The sequence below is a fragment of the Oncorhynchus tshawytscha genome, unplaced genomic scaffold, assembly GCF_018296145.1.
Source record: "Oncorhynchus tshawytscha isolate Ot180627B unplaced genomic scaffold, Otsh_v2.0 Un_contig_2389_pilon_pilon, whole genome shotgun sequence".
NCBI lineage: Eukaryota > Metazoa > Chordata > Actinopteri > Salmoniformes > Salmonidae > Oncorhynchus > Oncorhynchus tshawytscha.
In genome coordinates, this window is record NW_024609777.1 from 14,085 (window position 1) to 40,855 (window position 26,771).

Here is a 26,771-nt window from a genome sequence, read left to right on the forward strand (position 1 = left end):
ATGTGATGCAGCCTGGATTCAAACCAGGTACTGCAGTGACACCTCTTGCATCACTGACATTGGGTGCTGTAGAGGTCTTGGAGGGCAGCTCCGACACCCATGCATACCCCACAACACATGCCACCAAAGGTCTCTTCAGGCCCCAAGTCCAGAACAGAATATGGGAGGCGCAGAGTACTACATAGAGCCATGACTACATGCAACTCCATTTCACATCAGGTACAAGATGCAAGCGGTAGAATCAGATTTAAAAAACAGATACAAATACACTTTATGGAACAGCAGGGACTGTGAAGAGACCCACAGACGCACATACACAGAAAACACGCACTCTACACACAAGTACACATGAAACACGCACTCTACACACAAGTACACATGAATTTTGTATTGTAGATATGTGATAGTAGAGATGTAGCCTGAGGGAACACAATGTGTTGTGAAAAGTGGTATGAATTGTAATATTTAAAATGGTATATAATTGCTTTAATGTTGATGGACCCCAGGGAGAGTAGCTGCTGCCTTGGCAGGAACTAAAGGGGATCCATAATAAATACAAATAAACCCTAAAAAGCCATCTTGCCATGAGCTCATTTGAAAGACAATAACACGGAATTTCTCTAATGTCATATTCAGCCTGCCACCTTCCAGCAAACCTCAGCCAGTCAGAGGCTGCAAGCTATTTTAGTTGTTTATATAAACATCTTATGATTTGTTGTGATTTTTATTGTATTTGCCCATTTTAAAATAATACAACCACATGTGGACATAATGCATTTACAAGCATTGAGGGTGACAAAAACGTGATACATCTAATAATTTACCATTTAAATTGATGAATGATGTATTGAATATACCAAAAATAGCCTACATTTTTGCCATTAATTTAACATACAATATGTTTGAGGCAATACAAACAGTTATTTTCTAGCAATAAATTACACTCCCAAAACTGCTTCACCCATTTGAAGAGAGGTGTTGATGACTGTGTACAGTAGGTGGCGGCACCTCTTAAACACCACAGAAGAAGCCGAAAAGCATCAACAGGAAGTTCTTTGTTACCATCCTCTATCTAGTTTTCAAACCAAATACAATTCTACAGGATCTTTCTGATGTAAGATTAGTCTACATGAGACGTTTGTTTGTCACAACTTAAATCCAGTTTTGATATTTAAAAGGACGTTTGATTGCGCTGGTCTAGCTTTTCTTTATCTGAACACGGTGACAAAGTAACTACCGTACACATTTAGTTTCATGTGTTTTATTTTAAGAAACGTTGAAGAAATAATCGCTTCCACGATGGATCGGGTAAGTTTGCTTGACTTATGAACAGTGTCCTTACTGTGGTGTATAACATGTCTAGGTCTCGTTTTCTTTGATCTTCCACATCTATGCGTTCCATTTGAACAGCTAGACAAAATAAACTATGGTGGTAATTTCATCAAAGTAGCCAATCGAACACAGATTGATACACGCAATGCGCAACCGGCAGGTCAAGTCAGAACCATGGAGAAATAATTAAGCACGGGCTACACCAGTGATGTATATAAACTCTGTATTGCTGATGATATGTATTGGCCATTGAGATGATGCATGTAACGTCTCATGCATTGGTTGAAGCTCAATGATAAATTAAAATCTCCCTCCCATTATTACACCAATTTCGATGAAATCTTGCAAATTAGCTTGATTGGAGATACACAACACAGTCCCCACCTCATCATGATCTGTCCAGTCGTTACGGAGTACCATATACCGGATTTCTAGTAGGGTCCTTAGCGATTGAGTTTTCACCAAGGGAAAGTTGGAGTTTATATTCACACATTCGGACAGACATTCTCCAAAAGCCATTTAAAATTGTATAAATCTCATTCACCGTTTGTCACAGAATCATCAAATTGATATGATTTATTCTATAAATGTCAAGCATACTTTTACAACCTTTTGAGTAAACATTACAGTTTAGATTGGATATAGATACATAAAATCTATATAAATCAACGTTTTCATTGATTATGACAATCATCAAGCTAGGTATGATTTATTCTATTAAATGTCCAGTATACTTTTACAACCTTTGTTTTGAGTAGAAATTCCAGTTTTGATTCGATAGAGGGCATGTATCAAATTAGTTATTGATTTATACCATTTTAAATGGCATTTTCTAGATTATGTATTTATATCAGATCAAAACAAAGGTTGTAAAAGTATGCTAGACATTTATAGAATAAACCATATCTATTTTTGTTGCTGTGACGATCAATGCATTAGTTATTGAAATTTGCCATTTTAAATGGCTTGGCGAATGTCTGAAATAGAAAACCAACTTTACCTTGGTGAGTATTTTCTGCACCCACCAAGGTCAAAGTCTAGAAGTCAGATTAAAACCAGCATATAGTTACCATAAAAAATGGATTGACTAAGTTTGTAGGTGCAACAGATTTGATTACAATTCATAATGTATCGCTCACATGCACATTCCATGCATTACGTTAGGAACCAACAATGAGTTCATTTTTTTGTAGAATTTCTGAGAATGATAAATTCTGAGGTTATCTAAACTGGTCATCAACAATACAGCTGCTATTAGCTTGCTTGTCCAAAATCCAGCAGCTAGCCTCTGTAAATAGCTAGCTTACTCCAGTCAGCTGATGTCCCACTACACAGGGCAATGTCCCAAATCACTTCCCTGGGGCATTGGGATATTTAGACCAGAGGAAAGAGTGCCTCCTACTGGCCTCCCAACACCACTTCCAGCAGTATCCAGTCTTCCATCCAGGGACCAACTAGGACCATCCCAGCTTAGCTTCAGACGCAGTGTGGTATGCTGCTGGAAAAGGCTGTAGGCTTGTTCATTTAGCTGACAAAATATACTTAAGGCCCATGTCATTATTTTACATTAAATCATTTTTATAGTAAGAAGAATATAATTGATCTTAGCTGAATAAAATAGGATATTTTTCCCATTCTGGAGCGAATATGAAGTGGCCATCTTGAGCGTAAAAGTGTTCATTTGAAACCGGTCCTATATGCTACATTTGGAGTTATTTGGCAACTTTAGTTATAAATGATAAATGCCAAGAGCTGAGCAAAGAAAAGAGTCCCCTCATCCAGCTGGTCCTGGAGCTGAGTTCACAAACCTGTTCTACTAACACACTGAAGCCTCAGGACCAGAACATCCAATCAATCAGAATAAACCAAATTACAAACACAGTCAAAACAGAACTACATTGCTTATTGGGGAAAACAAGCACAAACACAAAACAAAATGCAGTGCTATCTGGCCCTAAATCGACAGTACACCGTGGCTAAATATTTGACCATAGTTACTGATCAAAACCTTGACAAAGTACAGGCTCAGTGAACACAGCCTTGCCATTGAGAAGGGTAGACACAGGAAAACATGGCTCCCTGTAGAGGAAAGGCTGTGCAACCACTGCACAACAGCAGAACCTGAGAGTTGCATTTCCTGACAAAATGTAAAAAATATAAAACAATTAGTGCATCATTTCCCCAAATTTGAAACCCTTATTCAAGGCTTTAAAGACCCCTCTGATGAGAGTAGGCTACCCGTCCTGTTGGGAGAGGACACAGAGAGCTGTGGGGTGGCAGCGCACTACATCGCTGCCTGCCATAAGATGAGGGACAGTGTCTGACAGACCAGTCAACCTACACATGTCCTCTACTGTATGCTTATTGTTATTGTTGAATGTATGGTTATTTTGACCCTTGGTTATTGTTGTTACTGTTGTCCTGTTGACAATTTTGATTCTCATTTTTTATATTGTAAATATCCAAAATAGGCTTTGGCAATATGTACATTGTTACGTCATGCCAATAAAGCAAATTGAACTGAATTGATAAACCTTCTAGAATGTATTTGAAATCAAAACATATATGGGCTGCACAATGTGACTGTAGCCTGTTGATGATTTCAGGCAGTTCCAAAAAAAAGAAAGAAGCTTGTGTTCTGTTCCTCGCCTCAGGCTGTACAGCTGTTCTCACATCAAGTGGTCAGAGTTTCACCCATCAGACTATTCTCAATTTAATCTGGTTCTGATTTAGAATGGCCCATTATCAAATGGGCAGGAAAGGGAACAGGGGGAAACAGACAAATCAAATCACATTTTATTTGTCACATACACATGGTTAGCAGATGTTAATGCGAGTGTAGCGAAATGCTTGTGCTTCTAGTTCCGACAATGCAGTAATAACCAACAAGTAATCTAACTAACAATTCCAAAACTACTGTCTTATACACACAAGTGTAAGGGGATAAAGAATATGTACATAAAGATATATGAGTGATGGTACAGAGCGGCATAGGCAAGATACAGTAGATGGTATCGAGTACAGTATATACATATGAGATGAGTATGTAAACAAAGTGGCATAGTTAGTGGCTAGTGATACATGTATTACATAAAGATGCAGTAGATGATATAGAGTACAGTATATACGTATACATATGAGATGAATAATGTAGGGTATGTAAACATTATATTAGGTAGCATTGTTTAAAGTGGCTAGTGATATATTTTACATTTCCCATCAATTCCCATTATTAAAGTGGCTGGAGTTGAGTCAGTGTGTTGGCAGCAGCCACTCAATGTTAGTGGTGGCTGTTTAACAGTCTGATGGCCTTGAGATAGAAGCTGTTTTTCAGTCTCTCGGTCCCAGCTTTGATGCACCTGTACTGACCTCGCCTTCTGGATGATAGCGGGGTGAACAGGCAGTGGCTCGGGTGGTTGTTGTCCTTGATGATCTTTATGGCCTTCCTGTAACATCGGGTGGTGTAGGTGTCCTGGAGGGCAGGTAGTTTGCCCCCGGTGATGCGTTGTGCAGACCTCACTACCCTCTGGAGAGCCTTACGGTTGTGGGCGGAGCAGTTGCCGTACCAGGCGGTGATACAGCCTGCCAGGATGCTCTCGATTGTGCATCTGTAGAAGTTTGTGAGTGCTTTTGGTGACAAGCCGAAGACATGTCATCCTTACGCAGTTGAACAGCAAATGGTGGCAGCACACCGACCAGGTAGGCTACTTTTTTTCTTTTTTGCAGAGCATGTGCTTAATATGAGCAACTAAGAAATAAATATAAAAACACATTTCACTCCACACATCAACCACTGTTTGAGGAGCATGCTCTCACTGCACGACAGGTGATATTCCACCCAAACTCTGTATGCCCATTGGCTCTCCAACCCTGTTCCTGTAGCTAACCAATGCTTAACTTGGGAAACCAAGTGAAATCTATTGGGGAACATCGATACTAATATGATCTCACAATGAAACATATTTCACTAAACTGTTGACAGTGTGGTTGAGCACGCCTCTGCACGCTCAAGAAAGTAATATGATAATGAGGAGGTGGAAACGCATGATGGTGGTCAGCAACTATGTTGCTCTGCAATAATACAGCTGCTATTAGCCAATGTTAGCTTGCTTGTCCTAAGTCCAGCCTCTGTAAATAGCTAGCTAACACCAGTCAGCTGAAAGCTAGCAAATGAACATGCAAAGAAATGTAGCTAGATATATGTTTATGGAAGATTTGTTACACAAATAACTTCAGCCATTAGCTAGCTAGAGATGGACAACAACATATAACCTCAACACAGAAGGTAGATAACGATAGCTAGTTCACTAACGATAGCTAGTTCACTAACGATAGCTAGTTCACTAACGATAGCCAGTGCTAAATATTTCCACAAAACATAGATGGCTAACTACATCAGTTCAAAACCAACATCAAACTATGTGGAAAGTGTCAAAATACTACCTTGCAATGCAATTTGGCTTTTGCAACACTAGCTAGCTACTCTGTAGTCCAAGCTACCATATTTCACTGTCAGACAGGACACAACTCAAACTGTGGCTGAGAAAACAATACAAATGTAAACTGCATGTTGTGCACTGCAGTGAGCAAATGCTTGCTTGCTAACATCAGGACAAACCAGTTTCAAGCATCCAGAATAGATTCTATTATGCTCCTTTTAATCAAAATCGGTGCAAATCAACAGTAGGGCAGTGTGATGGTGAAGTGGGTCTAGAGTGGCAGGTAACATGGAGGTGATATGGTCCTTGACTAGCCTCTCAAAGCACTTCATGATGACAGAAGTGAGTGCTACGGGCAGTAGTCATTTAGTTCAGTTAGCTTTGCCTTCTTCGGTACAGGAACAATGGTGGCCATCTTGAAGCATGTGGGGACAACAGACTGGGGATAGGGAGCGATTGAATATGTCCGTAAACACACCAGGACGCGGCTAGGGATGCCGTCTGGGCCAGCAGCCTTGCGAGGGTTAACACGTTTAAATGTCTTACTCACGCCAGCCACTGAGGGGAGGGAGGGGGGGGCAGTCCTTGTTAGCGGGCCGCGACTGTGGCGCGGTATTATCCTCAAAGCGGTCAAAGAAGGTGTTTAGTTTGTCTGGAAGCGAGACGTCGGTGTCTGTGACGTAGCTGGTTTTCTTTTTGTAGTCCGTAATTGCCTGTAGACCCTGCCACATACGTCTCGTGTCTGAGTCGTTGAATTGCGTTGAATTGCGACTCCACTTTGTCTCTATACCGACATTTCGCTTGTTTGATTGCCTTGCGGAGGGAATAACTACACTGTTTGTATTCGGCCATATTCCCAGTGGTTAAATGCAGTGGTTCGCGCTTTCAGTTTTGCCCAAATGCTGCCATCCATCTACGGTTTCTGGTTAGGGTAGGTTTTAAGTCACAGTGGGTACAACATCTTCAATGCACTTCCTTATAAACTCACTCACCGAGTCAGTGTATAGATTGATGTTGTTCTGAGGCTGCCCGGAACATTTCCCAATCCGCGTGATCAAAACAATCTTTAAGCGTGAATTCTGATTGGACAGACATGCATTGAATGGTTCTAGTCACAGGTACATCCTGTTTGAGTTTCTGCCTATAAGACTGTAGGAGCAAGATGGAGTTGTGGTCGGATTTGCCAAAGGGAGGGCCTTGTATGCATTGTGGAAGTTAGAGTAGCAGGGGTTGAGTGTATTGCCAGTGCTGCAATCAAATTTTATTTGCTAAAATCCCCAGCTACAATAAATGCAGCCCCAGAATAGATGGTGTCCAGTGAAGTTCCTTGAGGGCCGTCGTCTGCTTGATGGGGTATATACACAGCTGTGACGATAACTGATGAGAATTCTCTTGGGTGATAATTTGGCCGGCATTTGATTGTAAGGAATTCAATGTTGGGTGAGCAGAAGGACTTGAGTTCCTGTATGTTGTTATGATTACACCATGATTCGTTAATCATGGAGCATACACCTGCCCTTCTCTTCCCAGAGAGGTGTTTATCTCTGTCGGTGCGGCGCATGAAGAAGCCCGGTGGCTGAACCGACTCTGACAACATATCCCAAGAGAGCTATGTTTCCTTGAAACAGAATGTTACAATCTCTGATGTCTCTCTGGAAGGCAATCCCTCTGGAAGGCAACTGGACATTGGCGAGTAGTCTACTCGGAAACGGTGGGCAAAGTGCACGCCTACGGCGCCTGACCAGGAGGCTGCTCAGTCTGCCTGTTCTGCGGCAACATTGTTTTGGGTCGGCTTCTGGGATTAGATCCACTGTCCTGGGTGGTGGTCCGAACTAAGGATCCACTTCGGGAAAGTCGTATTCCTGGTCGTAATGTTGGTAAGTTGACGTCGCTCTTATATCCAATAGTTATTCCCAGCTGTATGTAATAAGACTTAAGATTTCTTGGGGGTAACAATGTAAGAAATACATTTTAAAAACATGCATAGTTTCCTAAGGACTCGAAGCGAGGTGACCATCTCTGTCTGCACCAACTTGCATCAATCAATATTATCTCAGGGGTGAACTCCAATTATTCTCATAGGTTCTGAACATAAGCCGGGGCATTAAGAGTTATCAGTTTTGACATTTGTTTTAAGAGTGAAAAAATAAACATCTTCCATTTGAAAAATGTGCCAAAGTTATTTGGGAAAAAAACTGTACTTTTGTGGAAAGTAGTGAACGATTACACACTTCAGGAGAAAGGAGGTATTATAAGGATGCACCAATCAATCAGAGATTTAGACTAAAGTCATCACATTGTTTGGTCTAATGATATACTATGTACAATACTTCCTGTGTTCACCAGGACAGAGCTAGTCCGTCCCCCTCCAACCTGCCAGAGTCCCCTGGTCACAACTCTCCTGGTAGCTCCTTACTGCTGGGTCTGAAGAGGGTGTCTGTGCGGCTGGTCGACTGCAGGAAAACACCAGGGCAGAGTGGAACTGTGAGAGAAGGACACGAGGAGGGAGATGGAGATTTGATTTCATCAAGTAAGAACAATGGGGGGGTGTGTGAATTATACTACAATCTCATTCTGCAAATTCTATTAATTGATTGATAAACCATATACACTCAGTGGCCAGTATGTTAGGTACACCCGTTTGGTTCCGGAACAGACCCCCTTTTTCCTCCAAAACAGCCTGAATTGTCCGGCGTGTGGATTCTGCAACGTACCACGGGGATGATGGTCCATGCTGATTCGATGGCATCACGCAGTTGCTGCAGATTGGACAGCGCCACATTCATGTTGCCAACAGCCCGTTCCATCTCATCCCCAAGATACTCTGTTGGGTTTGGTCAGCAACAATGTTCAGATACACTGTGGTGCTGAGTTGGTATCAAGGGACCTAAACGTGTGCCAGGAAAACATCCCCCACATCAGTACACCAGCCTGTACCGTTGACACCAGGCAGATGGGTCCATGAACTCATGCTGCTTATGCCAAAATCTGACTGCTATCAGCATGAAGCAAAAGGAACCTGGATTTCTTTCCACTCCTTAATTGTCCAGTGTTGGTGATTGCGTTCTTACTGGAGCAGCTTCTTCTTGTTTTTAGCCGATAGAAGTGAAACAGTGTAGTCGTCTGCTGAAATAGCCCATTAGTGACGAGGATCTGAGAGTTTTTCGTTCCAAGATGCCACACTGCACACCACGGTTGTACTGCGCTGTTATTTGTCTATTTGTGGCCCGCCTGTTAGCTGGCACGATTTTTGCAATTCTCCTTCGACCTCTCTCATCAATGAGCTGTTTTCCCCCACAGGACTGCCGCTGACTGGATGTTTTTGTTTGTCGCACCATTCTTGGTAAACTCTGGACACTGTTGTGCGTGAAAAGTCCAGGAGGGCGGCTGTTTCTGAGATTCTGGATCCGGCGCGCCTGGCACCGGCGATCTTACCACGCTCAGTCGCCTAGGTCACTTGTTTTGCCCATTCTGATGTTCAATCAAACAGGAACTTAATGCCTCTGCCTGTCTGTCTCCTTTATATAGCAAGCCATAGCCACAACTCACTGTCTGTAGGAGTGACCTATTTTCATGAACTGGGGAGTGTACCTAATAAACTGTCCACTGAGTAATATATTGTTGATATATTTGTTTATGGACTCATATTTCCAAAACCTAGTTATTCATTCAATGTCTGTTTCACAGGGGACTCTCCTAACCGTCACTCTCTCAGTGGGAGGGACTTATCATCTGGGGAGCTTCAACAACAACATGTTGCTGACGAGGCAGAGAAGAGTCTCTCCCAATCAGAACACCTCAAACACCAGCACAGACGTACAGGGAAGAAATCTCACCACAGCTGCTCTGACTGTGGGAAGAGTTTCACTACACGGAGGTCCTTCATAATTCACCTGCGTATTCACACCGGAGAGAAGCATTATCACTGTGATCAGTGTGGGAAGTTCTTTGCTCGAGCTTCCAACCTGACTACACACCAGCGAACACACACAGGAGAAAAGCCTTATAGCTGTGATCAGTGTGGGAAGAGCTTTGCTGCATATAACACCTTCAAATATCATCTGAGAATTTATGAAGGGGAGAAGCCTTACCGCTGCCTTGATTGTGGGAAAAACTTTGTTAATGCAGGAGCCTTAACCATACACCAGCGTGTACACACAGGAGAGAAAGCCTTATAGCTGTGATCAGTGTGGGAAGAGCTTTGCTGTAGCTTCCACCCTGATTAGACACCAGCGCATACACACTGGAGAGAAGCCTTATAGCTGTGATCAGTGTGGAAAGAGCTTTGCTCGAGTTTCCACCCTAACTATACACCATCGAACACACACTGGAGAAAAGCCTTATAGCTGTGATCAGTGTGGAAAGAGCTTTGCTCGAGTTTCCACCCTGACTATACACCATCGAACACACACTGGAGAAAAGCCTTATAGCTGTGATCATTGTGGAAAGAGCTTTGCTGTAGCTTACAACATGATTATACACCAGCGCATTCACACTGGAGAGAAGCCATATAGCTGTGATCAGTGTGGGAAGAGCTTTGCTCTATCAGATAAACTAACTATACACCAGCGAACACACACAGGAGAGAGGCCTTATAGCTGTGATCAGTGTGGAAAGAGCTTTGCTCGAGCTTCCACCCTGAATTCACACCATCGAACACACACTGGAGAGAAGCCTTATAGCTGTGATCAGTGTGGAAAGAGCTTTGCTGAGTTAGGGACCCTGATTTCACACCAGCGAACACACACTAGAGAGAAACCCTATGTCTGTCTATGTGGAAAGAGTTTTTCTCTTTTAGGGCAAATAAAAAAACACCAGAAATCAAAAACGTGCCATATTTCATCTCCATCCTATACCCGACAGTGGTTATAGATCCCTAAATTAAAGGCTCTATAGAAAACATATCCATCTCACATTCTTAAACAGTTGACTTAGTCTGATCACCATGGTAACCTCTGTGGAGCATAATATGCAGCTCTGATCTAGGATCAGGTCTCCCCTGTGTCTTTGTAATATCACACATTGGGATCTAAATGGATAAATGTTATCATAGAAAATGTCATATTGTGTGTGGGAGGGGGGTGATGTTGATAATTGTATCGTCTTTCATATACTCATGATACTATTATTAAATCTCATTATGTATAATGTTTCAACAATCGGTGTATATTCATGTATTCAATTAATCAATAAATTCAATCCAATATCTTATAAACAAGATATCACTTTAATGTTATAGTTTTCTTGTGTGAGCAAGATGGTGCCAACAGAAAGGGTCGCCTCGCTTCTAGTCCAGCCGGGAAGAACTATTGGATATCAGAGTGACGTCAACTTACCAACAATTCGACCAGGAATACAACTTTCCCGATGCGGATCCTTTGTTCGCACCACCACCCAGGGCATTCGATCTGATTCCAGGGCCCGACCCAAAACAACGTCGCCGCAGAAGTGGTAGACGGAGCGGCCTTCTGGTCAGAATTCGGAGGCGTGCACACCGCCCACAGCTTCCGAGTATATTACTCACTAAAGTCCAGTCTCTAGATAACAAGGTAGACAAAATTAGGGCAAGGGTTGCTTTCCAGAGAGACATCAGGGACTGTAACATACTCGGTTTCACGGAAACATGGCTCTCAGGATATGTTGTCGGAGTCCGTACAGCCACCGGGATTCTTTATGCGTCACGCTGACAGAAATAAACATATCTCTGGGAAGATGAAGGGCAGGTTGTTTGTTTCATGATTAACGACTCATGGTGTAATCGTAACAACATACAAGAACTCAAGTCCTTTTGTTCACCTGACCTAGAATTCCTCACAATCAAATGCCAACCGTATTATCTCCCAAGATAATTCTCGTCTGTTATTGTCACCGCTGTGTATATCCCCCCTCAAGCCGATACCACGACGACCCTCAAGGAACTTCACTGGATTCTTTGCAAACTGGAAACGATATATCCTAAGGCTGCATTTATTGTAGCTGGGTATTTTAATTAACAAAGAAAATTTGAGAACAAGGCTACCTAAATTCTATCAGCATATTGATTTTAGCACTCGTGAGGGCAATACACTGGATCACTGCTACTCTATCTTCCGCGATGCATACAAGGCCCTCCCCTGCCCTCCGTTTGTCAAATCTGACCACGTCTCCATTTTGCTCCTGCCTTCCTATATGCAGAAACTCAAACAGGATGTATCTCCTGACGAGGACTATTCAACGCTGGTCGGACCAAGCGTAACCCACGCTTCAAGATTTGTTTTGATCGTGTGGACTGGGACATGAACCATGTAGCCTCAGAAAATAATATTGATTTATACGCTGATTCGGTGAGTGAGTTTATAAGGAAGTGCATTGGAGATGTTGTACCTACTGTGACTATAACCTACCCCAACCAGAAACAGTAGATAGATGGCGGCAGGTTCTGAAATTAACACCAGGCCAAGCGCTCCAAATGTGGGTAGATTATTTTCATTTGGCGAGTAAATCTCAGAAGGTTATCCGCCACACTGGCGGGTAAATGTTTGTACCAAAATAGTAATGTAATCAAATCTGGCATGATGGCTCAAGGGAATTACTCATGTTTGCCAGCCTACCACAGACCATCTCTAGTGCTTCTAGTTTCGCGACACTGTTTACCACACGGTACATCAGCTACTCGACATCACTCACTTGCCACGGGTCTGCTGCTAGCTACTGTTGAATAAATAGCTATTATGTGGCGATATTTACCCAGAGTGAGCCAACCTTTTTGAAACGAAAACCCACTGATGAAAAGGAGGACGAATCACAAAGTTTTGTGAGAAATGAAGGTTTGGAGATAAAGGCGTTTCAAGAGGCTGGCTACAGTAAGATGCGGAGACTGTGGTGATGAATTGTTCTGTGTGTCACCAGTATGCTGAAGATAAAAGCAGAAATAAAATGATGAAGCTGGAGAACATTTGTGACCATGAACACAGCAAGTGTCACATTGCCTGCGTGCCGAGTGTCCCAGGCTCAATCAGAGCCTCTCCTCTTGACACCCTCTGTGACGACAATAATGGCAATGTCAGAGCAGACCAGCACGAAGATGAAGATCCTGTTTAGAACTGTACATGCCATTGGCAAGAAGGTGAGACCACTTTCTGACTTCAAGTGGATGTGCGAGTAAGTGAATGTTGTTACTCTTGTAGCTAGACTAGTACTCTTGTAGCTAGACTAGTACTCTTGTAGCTAGACTAGTACTCTTGTAGCTAGATTTTTCAAGTCTATTTAGCAGATGTGGTCCAGTATTGTAGGTTATTTCTCAGTTATTGATAAGCTTTGGTTCACCTCAAAATAGTGTATAAATAACCAAATTATAGGCCTACTGATGATGACATGGATCTCCATGCTTTCCTATGGCTCTGTGACATTCTATTTGAATGTTTGTCTCCAGATGCTGTTTACATTTTGAAGCATTGTGACACAATTGACTTTACCAGCCTTATAGTGTTGACCCTTAAGTAAACAAAGGCTAGAAGGCTAATTTAGCACAATCAACTGACAGCTATATTGGATAACATGATTGTATATTTAATTATTATTGAATTAATTTGATGTCTTTATTTTTGCGGTTTCAATGACAAAAAAGGAATCGTTGTGGGCTCAACTAATAGAAATGAGAAGCAGGACAAAGAGTTTATGCACCATATTGCAGAGGTCTTGAAAAAGAAGGGTCAACACTGCAAATATTGACTCTTTGCATCAGCTTTATGTAATTGTCAATAAAAGCCTGTGACACTTATGAAATGCTTGTAATTATACTTCAGTATTCCATAGTAACATCTGACAAAAATGTCTAAAGACACTGAAGCAGCAAACTTTGTGGAAATTAATATTTGTGTCATTCTCAAAACTTTTGGCCACGACTGTACACCTTCTACCACACCAGTCCACTGAACAGGGCAAACCTGGTGAACAGCTTCCAGGCTCTTGGGCACACACCGCTGGTGCCCACCAGAATTGGCAGGACCCGATGGGGAAGGACACCTATTGCGTGCACTGGACCACTTCCTGCGAAGGTACCAGGGGCTTGCTTGTCCAGCGTCTGGAACAGGTAGTGGCTCTAGATTGCTATTCTAAGTACTCCAGAAGTCATCATCAATATGCAATGTCCAGTAAATAACAACAAACACGGTTACCGTTGGTAACATCATGTTTCAATGCTTTATGTACTGATAAAATGACATATCTAATATATTTTTTTTTGGACAGTAATTCATTGTCTATTTGTATGTCTTTGTTCTTTTTGGGTATTTCAGATTCAGTCTGAATCTGATGCCCAAAATGTCTGAGGTGTCCGGCAGGCCAAGGCCAGGAAATACTACAGTACTGCGAGGGAGGCTGTTGTTATCCACTTCTGTGGCTTCCTGCATGACACTCTAACACACCTGAGCAACCTGTTCGCCTGTCTGCAGAGGTCCACCATCACCATAGCAACCTGTTCGCCTGTCTGCAGAGGTCCACCATCACCATAGGAGAAGCCCACAGCTCCTTGTGCTCAACACAGGCAGTACTTAAGAAGTACAAAACCAGGTATGTTTATTTAATCTGCAATAAGAAAGACTTACCTTAAGATAATTAAGAGAAAGGACTGTCATTAAGAGAGGGAGAGAGAGTGTTGTAAAAGAACATTCTGAAAGGATGGTAAAATGAGCCTGTTGTCATCAGAGAAGGGCCTGTGATGAAGGCCACAATGGCCAACAGATATGAGGGGATTTCGATTGCCCTATGGTGACAGCAAGACACTCGTCACATCACCGGACAAAATGCTTGACGGGCTAGTGGAAGTATGACTGACAGGTTCCAGGACCCCAGTGTAGAGGTCCTGTGTGTCAACAAGCTGGTCAGCTTCACCAGTGTAGAGGTCCTGTGTGCCAACAAGCTGGTCAGCTTCACCAGTGTAGAGGTCCTGTGTGCCAACAAGCTGGTCAGCTTCACCAGTGTAGAGGTCCTGTGTGCCAAGAAGCTGGTCAGCTTCACCAACTGGCCAGAGTCAGGATTTTGTATTACAGGGCAGTCAGGTTACATTATGTGTTGTATTACAGGGCAATCAGGTTACATTATGTTTTGTATTACAGGGCAGTCAGGTTACTTTATGTTTTGTATTACAGGGCAGTCAGGTTACTTTATGTTTTGTATTACAGGGCAGTCAGGTTACATTATGTTTTGTATTACAGGGCAGTCAGGTTACATTATGTTTTGTATTACAGGGCAGTCAGGTTACTTCATGTTTTGTATTACAGGGCAATCAGGTCAGGTTCAGGATCATATGTATACAGTTATTATAGATTCTGGAGACACTGAACTGGAAACCCTGGTGGACCACTTCCTGTCCTGGAGACCTCTGGCATCCATGTTGAAAGGATCCCTGACCAGTGGACTGTCCTGGAGACCTCTGGCATCCATGTTGAATCCCTGACCAGTGGACTGTCCTGGAGACCTCTGGCATCCATGTTGAAAGGATCCCTGACCACTTCCTGTCCTGGAGACCTCTGGCATCCATGTTGAAAGGATCCCTGACCAGTGGACTGTCCTGGAGACCTCTGGCATCCATGTTGAAAGGATCCCTGACCAGTGGACTGTCCTGGAGACCTCTGGCATCCATGTTGAAAGGATCCCTGACCAGTGGACTGTCCTGGAGACCTCTGGCATCCATGTTGAAAGGATCCCTGACCAGTGGACTGTCCTGGAGACCTCTGGCATCCATGTTGAAAGGATCCCTGACCAGTGGACTGTCCTGGATGCTGACCTCAGGGCATCCATGTTGAAAGGATCCCTGACCAGTGGACTGTCCTGGAGACCTCTGGCATCCATGTTGAAAGGATCCCTGACCAGTGGACTGTAAAAGACCTCTGGCATCCATGTTGATAGGATCCCTGACCAGTGGACTGTCCTGAAGACCTCTGGCATCCATGTTGAAAGGATCCCTGACCACTTCCTGTCCTGGAGACCTCTGGTATCCATGTTGAAAGGATCCCTGACCAGTGGGCTGTCCTGGAGACCTCTGGCATCCATGTTGAAAGGATCCCTGACCAGTGGACTGTCCTGGAGACCTCTGGCATCCATGTTGAAAGGATCCCTGACCAGTGGACTGTCCTGAAGGTGCTGATATACTAAAAGCCCCAGTCCCTGTAGAAGATGTCCTGGTTCTGTGTCAATGTAACGGATGTGAAACGGCTAGCTTAGTTAGCGGTGGTGCGCGCTAAATAGCCTTTCAATCGGTGACGTCACTTGCTCTGAGACCTTGCAGAGCAAGGGGAACCACTACTTCCAAGGGCCGCGGCTTTTGTGGAGCGATGGGTAACGATGTTTCGTGGGTGTCAGTTGTTGATGTGTGCAGAGGGTCCCTGGTTCGCGCCCGGGTATGGGCGAGGGGACGGTCTAAATTTATACTGTTACATCAACAGCAGCGATCAGCAGTCCTGCCCTGATGTGCTGGCATTGGTTGATCTGGTCCTTCCCTGCCTCTACAGCTGAATGTGAAAGAGGTTTTTATACAATGAAACAGATGAAAACTGATTGGTGGTCCAACCTAACGTCTGATACATTGTCAGATCTTTTTATTTTTTATTTTTTTATTCAACCTTTATTTAACCAGGTAGGCTTGTTGAGAACAAGTTCTCATTTGCATCTGCGACCTGGCCAAGATAAAGTGTAGTAATTCGACATATACAACAACACAGAGTTACACATGGAATAAACAAAACATACAGTCAATAATACAGTAGAACAAAAGAAAACAAAAAGTCTATATACAGTGAGTGCAAATGAGGAAAGTTAAGGAAATAAATAGGCCATGGTGGCGAAGTAATTACAATATAGCAATTTAAACACTGGAATGGTAGATTGGCAGAAGATGAATGTGCAGGTAGAGATACTGGAGTGCAAAGGACCAAAATAAATAAATAAATACCAGTATGGGGTCGAGGTAGGTAGATAGATGGGCTGTTTACAGATAGGCTAAGTACAGGTGCAGTGATCTGTAAACAGCTCTGACAGCTGGTGCTTAGCTAGTGAGGGAGATGTGAGTCTCCAGCTTCAGAGATTTTGCAATTCGTTCCAGTCATGGGCAGCAGAGAACTGGAAGGAAAGATGACCAAAGGAGGAATTGGCTTTGGGGGTGACCAATGAGATATACCTGCTGGTGCGCGTGCTATGAGTCTCCTTATGGTCCAGCTGTCCTCTCCAGAGATCAGGGAGTATGATCTGATAAATGCTGTGATGCTGTGGCACCAGGACTCTGTCAGGAGCAGGAGGCCAGACTTCATGGACCGTGCAAAGAGGGTGATTGCGGTAGAGAATGAGGAGTCTGAGGTTTAAGTTGATTAAAATGTTTAAGCATCTGATAGGTTTACAAAACCTTCAAATGTACTTTTAGGTTTGATCCTTAAGTACATTTAATAGCAAACACTTCAGTAGAATTTTGATAAAAGATAGCTCTTTGGAAGCTCTCACCATCACTTTGGTCACAATGTTTCTGTCCTACAGTGCTCATCATCAATGAGTCATGAGGTCTTCAGCTTGTTTTAGGCTGTCTTTTACACACTGCTTGTACACTTATTTTGCAGTGCTCTGCAATCTCTTCAACTTTTTAAAAAGTAAAATAAAGGAATTATTGACATGTACACACCTGTACGCACCTGTACACACACACACACACACACACACTTGGGTAATGCAAGTTATTTTGCTGGTAGGGGAATAACCTGTGTGTGAATGTAATAATCTGCTGAATGAATGAATGAAATATTCTTATGAAATACTTTTTTCTTTACATAGTTGAATGTGCTGACAATAAAATCACACACACATTATCAATGGAAATCAAATTTAGCAACCCATGGAGGTCTGGATTTGGAGTCACACTCAAAATTAAAGTGGAAAACCACACTACAGGCTGATCCAACTTTGATGTAATGTCCTTAAAACAAGTCAAAATGAGGCTCAGTAGTGTGTGTGGCCTCCACATGCCTGTATGACCTCCCTACAACACCTGGGCATGCTCTGTTGGAGCGAACCATTGAGGAGAGAGCTGAGCATTACATAGGTCTGGTTGCAAGGCTGAAATAGCAAGGACATGCACATTAAGAGAAGGTGACATATACTCTATTTTTGAAAGAATACATTAACCAAGACCATACGTGCATTTATGACAGCTGAACGTGCTGTGGTCAGCAGGATACAGGAAGAAAGATGTAGGCAAGATAACTGATGACACGTAAAACATAAGCATGCAATACATACATTATTTTTAGAACATGGAAAGAGTTCTGTCATCGTTATAACCTAACCAAAAGCAGATATGAGCGTTAGTGGGTGTAAACAAGCAAAGAACTCAGAATATGAATTTAATGGTGGCAGACGAACTAAGGGGGAGTAACTTTATTTACATATGTGATGTACACAAATACTATGTATGTATAAAAGCAGAGCCAGTGCTAAGAAGGGGCGGCTGTTCCGCGGACGGTGCTAAGAAGCACGGCTCTTAATAACTTGTATTAAAGTCTACATTGAATTCACAAAGTTCTGAGAGTATTATATTTCTGAAACAATTATCCACGACAACTCCTGATGAGGTGGCGGATGGTCTCCTGAAGGATCTCCTCCCAGACCTGGACTAAAGCATCCGCCAACTCCTGGACAGTCTGTGGTGCAACGTGGCGTTGGTGGATGGAGCGAGACATGATGTCCCAGATGTGCTCAATTGGATTCATGTCTGGGGAACGGGCAGGCCAGTCCATAGCATCAATGCCTTCCTCTTGCAGGAACTGCTGACACACTCCGGCCACATGTGGTCTAGCATCGTCTTGCATTAGGAGGAACCCAGGGCCAACCGCACCAGCATATGGTCTCACAAGGGGTCTGAGGATCTCATCTCGGTACCTATTGGCAGTCAGGCTACCTCTGGCGAGTACATGGAGGGCTGTGCGGCCCCCAAAAGAAATGCCACCCCACACCATGACTGACCCACCGCCAAACCGGTCATGCTGGAGGATGTTGCAGGCAGCAGAACGTTCTCCACGGCGTCTCCAGACTCTGTCACGTCTGTCACATGTGCTCAGTGTGAACCTGCTTTCATCTGTGAAGAGCACAGGGCGCCAGTGGCGAATTTGCCAATCTTGGGGTTCTCTGGCAAATGCCAAACGTCCTGCACAGTGTTGGGCTGTCGTAAGCACAACCCCCACCTGTGGACATCGGGCCCTCATACCACCCTCATGGAGTCTGTTTCTGACCGTTTGAGCAGACACATGCACATTTGTGGCCTGCTGGAGGTCGTTTTGCAGGGCTCTGGCAGTGCTCCTCCTGCTCCTCCTTGCACAACGGCGGAGGTAGCGGTCTTGCTGCTGGGTTGTTGCCCTCCTACGGCCTCCTCCACGTCTCCTGATGTACTATCCTGTCTCCTGGTAGCGCCTCCATGCTCTGGACACTACGCTGACAGACACAGCAAACCTTCTTGCCACAGCTCGCATTGATGTTCCATCCTGGATGAGCTGCACTACCTGAGCCACTTGTGTGAGTTGTAGAATCTGTCTCATGCTACCACTAGAGTGAAATCTAGGAACTGAGAAGTGGTCTGTGGTCACCACCTGCAGAACCACTCCTTTATTGGGGGTGTCTTGGTAATTGCCTATAATTTCCACCTGTTGTCTATTCCATTTGCACAACAGCATGTGAAATGTATTGTCAATCAGTGTTGCTTCCTAAGTGGACAGTTTGATTTCACAGAAGTGTGATTGACTTGGAGTTACATTGTGTGGTTTATTTTTTGGAGCAGTGTATATAAAGTTCATATTAACTGACTGCTATTATCTCATAGAACAAACGTATAAGATCTCCTCAAGCCTATGCTTATCTTATTTTCGGTATTTATTCCAAAACCAAACATTTTCCCCATTGGGATGGATGAACGAGCCAAATGTATCTCATTTCCGAGTTTCAAGACTACAAGCTGGCGAGCTCGTATAGCTCGACATCGAAATGATTGGTTGACGGTAAGTGAGGGCGGTACTTCCTGTATAAACACAAACTCCCTTCCTTGACTACTTCCTTCCAGCAGTGTGTATCAGGGAGATTCCTAGATGTGAGAAGTGTGCAGGAGGACCTGAGAGAAAGGTATGTGTAGTATTGATGTAAACAGTTGTGTGTATAAACTGTAGGGGTACACATGGTGCTGGAGATCAGATGTGTCCAGTGAGAGAAAGACAGGTTGAGGTTACCAGGATCACAGTAGTGCAGAAGGTGTTGTATGCTGAGGCAGTGAAGAGAGTAGTAGAGGAAGATGGGTCCAGGGTGAGGGATCCTGAGAGGATCCCTGTGATTATGCGGAGGTCAATAGAGAGTGATAGGAATAACATGCTTCAGTAAGTTTTGGCCAAGTTCATGGCCATGGTTGTCAACTGTACCACAGGAATAGAATGTAAATCACAGTGGATAGATGTTGTGGTGGCAGCTGTTGAGAAGTACTTGGGTGTACAATATTTTACTGCAGAGTTACAAGGTGTTTTGAAGGATAATATCCCGTCCTCCCAGGCTTATGGCCTGGTGTTGAATCAGAGGGCCAAAGTAGTGGAATAATAATGTTTAAATGGGTGTGTAGGGTTAGTTGGTTTTTCACAAAGTGTAATGAATTAATACTACAGAATAGTAGGCTGATACACAGCCAACACACTAGGTGGGGGCGTGCACCTATAGTCATTGTTTTGCGGACCGCCATAACACTAAAGAAGAAGAAGACCACTTCCTTCTCAACATCTCTGGATCTGGTCTGTAAAGCGGAAGAATTATAAATCAATCCAATTTTATTGGTCACATACTTGTGTTTAGCAGATGTTATAGCGGGTGTAGCGAAATGCTTGTAACACACTGACTACTTCGGAGGTTGCATTGCTGTAAATGCTGCATGGTTCATAGCACGTATAGCTTGTAATTTGTCTGGTATTTTTTAGGCTACACTTACTGGGTCTCAGACAATTAAAACTATCTGGACTCCCGAAGAGGACGTTGTTCCAACAGACTCTGGGGTAGAGGGAGACGACAACAGTATTTTTGGTGAATAGGATGTTGGACGTTTTATTGACTTTAATAGATTACAATCTTATCCAGAATCTTTCTGAAGTAAGATTAGGCTACATCAGACATATATTTGTCACAACGTAAATAGAGTGTTGATATTTATATTTACGTTTGTTCTGGTCTAGCTTTATCTGAACGCGGTAACAAAGAAAGTAACTAGTGTAGACTAGCTACAGATTTACTGTCACGTTTTTATTTGAAGAAACGGCTTCAACGATGGATCGGGTAAGTTATGTCGATTTATTAACAGTTTTCCTACTGTGGTGTATAACATGTCTAGTTTAATCATCTTTGATCTTCCATAAACAATGGTGGTAATAAACACGATGGATATTTTGTCCTTCAGCAAAGTAGCCTACTAGCCTAAAGCACACAGATTGATACAAGGCAATGCGCAACAAGCAGGTAAAGTCAGAACCATGGAGAAATAATGAGGGCAAAGCTACAACTTGCAGTAGCGGTGTGTAGGTAAAAATCACCAGGGAAGAAAGCCAGAAAAATAGCCATATTACATGTGGTGATAATTGCGTTGTTATAACCTGTTAGTTCATATGTCTGGACTCAGCTGAGACAAGAAGACAGCGGCAGAATACATTCAACCAGACCTTTGTTACATCATAAAACTAGAGAGCAACATCTGTCCTGTTAAGTTCACAAGAAATGTTGCATGTAACAGTTACATGACCTTCAGAATGGTCGAGCAAGTGAATGTTTCTGAATACTAAACTAAACTATTGATTTAGAGTTACCGCAAGTCGAAAAGGAAACCGGTGCTTCCTCCACTGTTCAAGCACCATTTCAACTTCAACATCATCTAATTTAGTGACAACTAAAAGATACCAAAAACCAGGGGTGCAACTTTCACTGGGATGGAGTGTATCTGCAGGAACAGTCACACCCATGGCCCTCGTGCTAGCTCCACTTCTACCTACATAATATGTTAAGGAATCCTTAGTTATCTTTCCTTCCTCCCTAACTGCACTTGTTCACTTCCCTTCACAAATTTGAAAGGAAATGGCTGTTATGAAACATATTGTGGATTCTCCCACTATCACATGACTCCACCAATCCAATGACGTTTTTTTCTCTCATTGTTATAATTGTCTTAAGTATGTTGTAGATTTTCGTAACTGTAAGTACAACGATGTTCCTGTCATTTGTTAACAATACATTTAACTATCATTTAATCAAACTGCTAAAAACTGAATTACGTAAGCAAAATTATAAAGTGTCAAGTTTACCTACAGTGTAAAAAAATATGAAATTAGAAATGATGTAGTGTACAATGTACTGCTGAAATACTTGGGTGGTAAATTACAGTTTATTACACTCATTTTCTGAATGTTGACAGTTTTAAATGTGGATGCTGTTACAGTAATAAGACAAGTGGATCTTGAGCAATGTTACATGGGGCAGAAATTGCACCAGGCTACACCCATACCTTTTTACTGTAGGTTTCTACTACATGCCACAATACCCAGTATTTTTGGGTGATGGTTTCTTCTATGTATGTACTGTATAAGGATACTGAAACTATGAGACTGACATTTTTCTCAACATGCTCCAAGTGGGATAACTAGCAGCAGTAGTTCTGGTGTTTAGGTTTTTCATCACTGGTTATTTGAACAACATGATTTAGCAGGTGTTACCATCTTTCACACGTTGGAAGGGGAGGCGACATCTACATCTTGAAAGAGGGGGTGGAGCTTTTCGTTTCTGTTCTGCTCTTTGTTCTACCATCAAGTTTTATACGTTTTTACATTTTGTAAAAAATATTCCAATTCTATTTTGAAAAATTTGCCAAAGTGAAATATACAAGACACTTGTGGAAAGTAGTGAACGGTTACACACTTCAGGAGAAAGGAGGTATTATAAGGATGCAGCCATCAATCAGAGATTTAGACTAATCAAATGTTTGGTCTAATGATATTCTATGTACAATACTTCCTGTGGTCACCAGGACAGAGCTAGTCCGTCCCCCTCCACCCTGCCGGAGTCCCCTGGTCACAACTCTCCTGGTAGCGCCTTACTGCTGGATCTGAAGAGGGTTTCTGTGCTGCTGGTCGACTGCAGGAAAACACCAGGGCAGAGTGGAACTGTGAGAGAAGGACACGAGGAGGGAGATGGAGATCTGATTTCATCAAGTAAGAACAATGGGGGGTGTGGATTAGACTACAATCTGATTCTGCATCTTCTGTTAATTGATTGATAAACAGTAAACACTCAGTGGCCAGTAAATTGTTGATCCAGTTTTAGGTATGGAGGGGAATGTACCTAATAAATTGTTTGATAAGGGCAGCAGGTAGCCTCGTGGTTAAGAGTGTTGGGACTCTAATCAAAAGGTTGCTTGTTCCAATCTCTGAGCCGACAAGGTGAAAAATCTGTCTGTGCCCTTGAGCAAGGTACTAAACCTAATTGCTCCTGTAAATTGCTCTTGATAAGAGCGTCTGCTACATAATAAAACAATTTTTTAAAAATGGAAATATGGGTCCATATACAAATACTAACTATTCAAGGTCTTTATTTTACAGGGGACACCCCTAACCATCGTTCTCTTAGTGGGAGGGGCTTATCGTCTGGGGAGCCTCAACAACATGTTGATGATGAGACAGAGAAGAGTCTCTCCAGATCAGAACACCTCAAGAAACACCAGCAGAGACGTACAGGGAAGAAACCTCACCACTGCTGCTCTGACTGTGGGAAGAGTTTCACAAGCCAGAGTGGCTTCATTATTCACTGTGATCAGTGTGGGAAGAGTTTTGCTGCATCTAAAACCTTCAAATCTAATGTAAGAATTCATACAGGGGAGAAGCCTTACCCCTGCCTTGATTGTGGGAAAAGCTTTGTTAGTGCAGGAGCCTTAACCATACACCAGCGTGTACACACAGGAGAGAAACCTTATAGCTGTGATCAGTGTGGAAAGAGCTTCAATCAGTCAGGCCACCTGACTACACACCAGCTAATGCACACTGGAGAGAATCCTTATAGCTGTGATCAGTGTGGGAAGAGCTTTGCTGTACTTCCCTCCCTGACTAGACACCAGCTAATACACACAGGAGAGAAGCCTTATAGCTGTGATCAGTGTGGGAAGAGCTTTGCTGTATCAGAAACACTAACTATACACCAGCGTATACACACAGGAGAGAAACCTTATAGTTGTGATCAGTGTGGAAAGAGCTTTGCTGGAGCTTCCTCCCTAACTAGACACCAGGTAACACACACTGGAGAGAGAACCTATGTCTGTCTATGTGGGAAGAGCTTTGCTCTAGCTTCCACCCTGACTGTACACCAGAGAACACACACTGGAGAGAAGCCTTATAGCTGTGATCAGTGTGGAAAGAGCTTTGCTGTATCAGAAAAACTAACTAGACACCAGCGAATACACACTGGAGAGAAGCCTTATAGCTGTTATCAGTGTGGGAAGAGCTTTGCTCAATCAGACAATCTAACTAGACACCAGCGGATACACACAGGAGAGAAGCCTTATAGCTGTGATCATTGTGGAAAGAGTTTTGCTGCATATAACACCTTTAAATATCATCTGAGAATGTATGAAGGGGAGAAGCCTTACCCCTGCCTTGATTGTGGGAAAAACTTTGTTAATGCAGGAGCGTTAACCGTACACCAGCGTGTACACACAGGAGAGAAACCTTATAGCTGTGATCTGTGTGGGAAGAGCTTTGCTGTATCAAAAACACTAACTAGACACCAGCGCATACACACAGGAGAGAAACCTTACAGTTGTGATCAGTGTGGAAAGAGCTTTGCTGGAGCTTCCTCCCTAACTAGACACCAGGTAATACACACTGGAGAGAGACCTCATTTCTGTCTATGTGGGAAGAGCTTTGCTCTAGCTTCCACCCTGACTGTACACCAGAGAACACACACTGGAGAGAAGCCTTATAGCTGTGATCAGTGTGGAAAGAGCTTTGCTGTATCAGAAAAACTAATTAGACACCAGCGAATACACACAGGAGAGAAGCCTTATAGCTGTGATCAGTGTTGGAAGAGCTTTGCTCAATCAGACAATCTAACTAGACACCAGCGGATACACACAGGAGAGAAGCCTTATAGCTGTGATCATTGTGGAAAGAGCTTTACTCAGTTAGGGACCCTGAATTCACACAAGCAAACACACGCTGGTGAGAAAGAAGCCTTATAGCTGTGATCATTGTGGAAAGAGCTTTACTCAGTTAGGGACCCTTTATTCACACCAGTGAAGACACACTGGAGAAGGAACCTTTGGTCTGTCTAGGTGGGAAGAGCTCTGTTTATTTTGGGCCAATGAGAAAAAAACAAAGCACAAACTTGCTGTAATTAGATAACCTGAATTCACACCAGTGAATACACACTGGAGAGAAGCCTTATAGCTGTTTCATCTCCCTTCCTTCTGGCACCGTTTCCAGATCCCTAAATAAAGGATCAAATCAAATGTATTTCTATAGCCCTTCTTACATCAGCTGATATCTCAAAGTGCTGTACAGAAACCCAGCCTAAAACCCCAAACAGCAAGCAATGCAGGATCAGTAGAAAACATCTAGTGAACAGTCATATCCATCTCCCATTCTTAAACAGTTGCCTCAGTCTGATCACCATGGTAACCTCTGTGCAGCATAATATGCAGCTCTGATCTAGGATCAGGTCTCCCCTGTGTCTATGTAATATCACACATTGATCTAAATGGATAAATGTTATCATAGGAAATGTTATAGGGAACTTGTGTGTGTGTGGAGGGGGGGGGTGTTGATAATTTTGTATCTTCTTTCATATACTCATGATACTACTATTATTAAATGTCATTATGTAGAATAATGTTTCAACAATAGGTGTATATTCATGTATTCAATTGATCAATACATTCAATCCAATTATCTTCTAAACAAGAAGTTATCACTTAAATGGTGTATTTTATAAATCTGTATTGATTAAAATGATCCTAAATCTAATCCATAATATATTGGATAATTATTTCCATGAGTTCAAGGCAAGATCTATGCATACTGTGTCTTGTAACAACGGTTAATGTAATAACTTTTAGATTTATAATGTAATAAAGCCGGTAAATGTAATATCTTGTTGGTTAAATGGTAAAATGTTGTCTAATAACCTTTTCCACTTAATGTAATAAGTTATTGGTATCAGGTAACAACTTTTTTTCATGAATAACGTAATAACTTAAACCGATCATGTAATAACACCTAAACCAATGTTTAATGTGTTACTATACCAATGTTAATGCACATACCACCCTCCACCAATAACAAACCCACACACACAAACCTATGCCCTTGTACTCTTACACAAACAAGCACACAGTTATAGACACATACATTGATTTAATTTTTTTAAATTAACAATTCATCTGTAGTTCTAATAGTCAATGAGACAGGGGGCTCGGTCGGGCAAGAGAAAGGAGGATTGGGAACTGCAAATAACAATAAGCTGAACTCCGTCTAGCAGAAACATCTTTGTATTAGCAACTATTAATGATTAGTTTATATTGTGTTAAAGTTAAGGGATGTCACCCTGGGAGGGGTGAACCATAGTAGGGGATATAAAGAGAAAACACCATCTTGAGAACTGAGTGTCTTGTTTGTAAATTGCTGTAAGTGTAAACTCCGGGCTGCAAACCATATTAAACAAACTAACCTCTGATTCCTGTGGTCACTTGTGGTCTGTGGTCACGCCCTATAAAGGTATCTTGCCATGAGCTCATTTGAAAGAAGATAGCAAAGAATTTCTCGAACCAAGCTGTTTTTGTTGTTTCTATAAATACCTTAGATTTGTGATTTTAGATTTTATTTGCAAATATAAAAACAATACAACCACACGTGGACATAATGCATTTACTATCATTCAGGATGATACTAAAACAGTGAAACATGTAATGTACCGTTTAAATAGATTCAT

At 42.6% G+C, this 26,771-nt stretch overlaps 1 protein-coding gene and 1 pseudogene across 1 annotated transcript; both read left to right on the plus strand.

The window, feature by feature from the left end:
- LOC112240588 overlaps window positions 1–26,516 on the plus strand; it is a 33,250-nt pseudogene extending 6,734 nt beyond the window's left edge.
- LOC121845837 (zinc finger protein 2 homolog) lies at window positions 974–10,043 on the plus strand. The gene is made up of 3 exons (XM_042317932.1): window positions 974–1,308; window positions 8,118–8,301; window positions 9,459–10,043. The coding sequence occupies exons 1-3, from the start codon at window positions 1,255–1,257 to the stop codon at window positions 9,947–9,949; spliced, it is 729 nt and encodes a 242-aa protein (XP_042173866.1). The 5' UTR covers window positions 974–1,254; the 3' UTR covers window positions 9,950–10,043.
- Window positions 26,517–26,771: the final 255 nt, after the last annotated feature.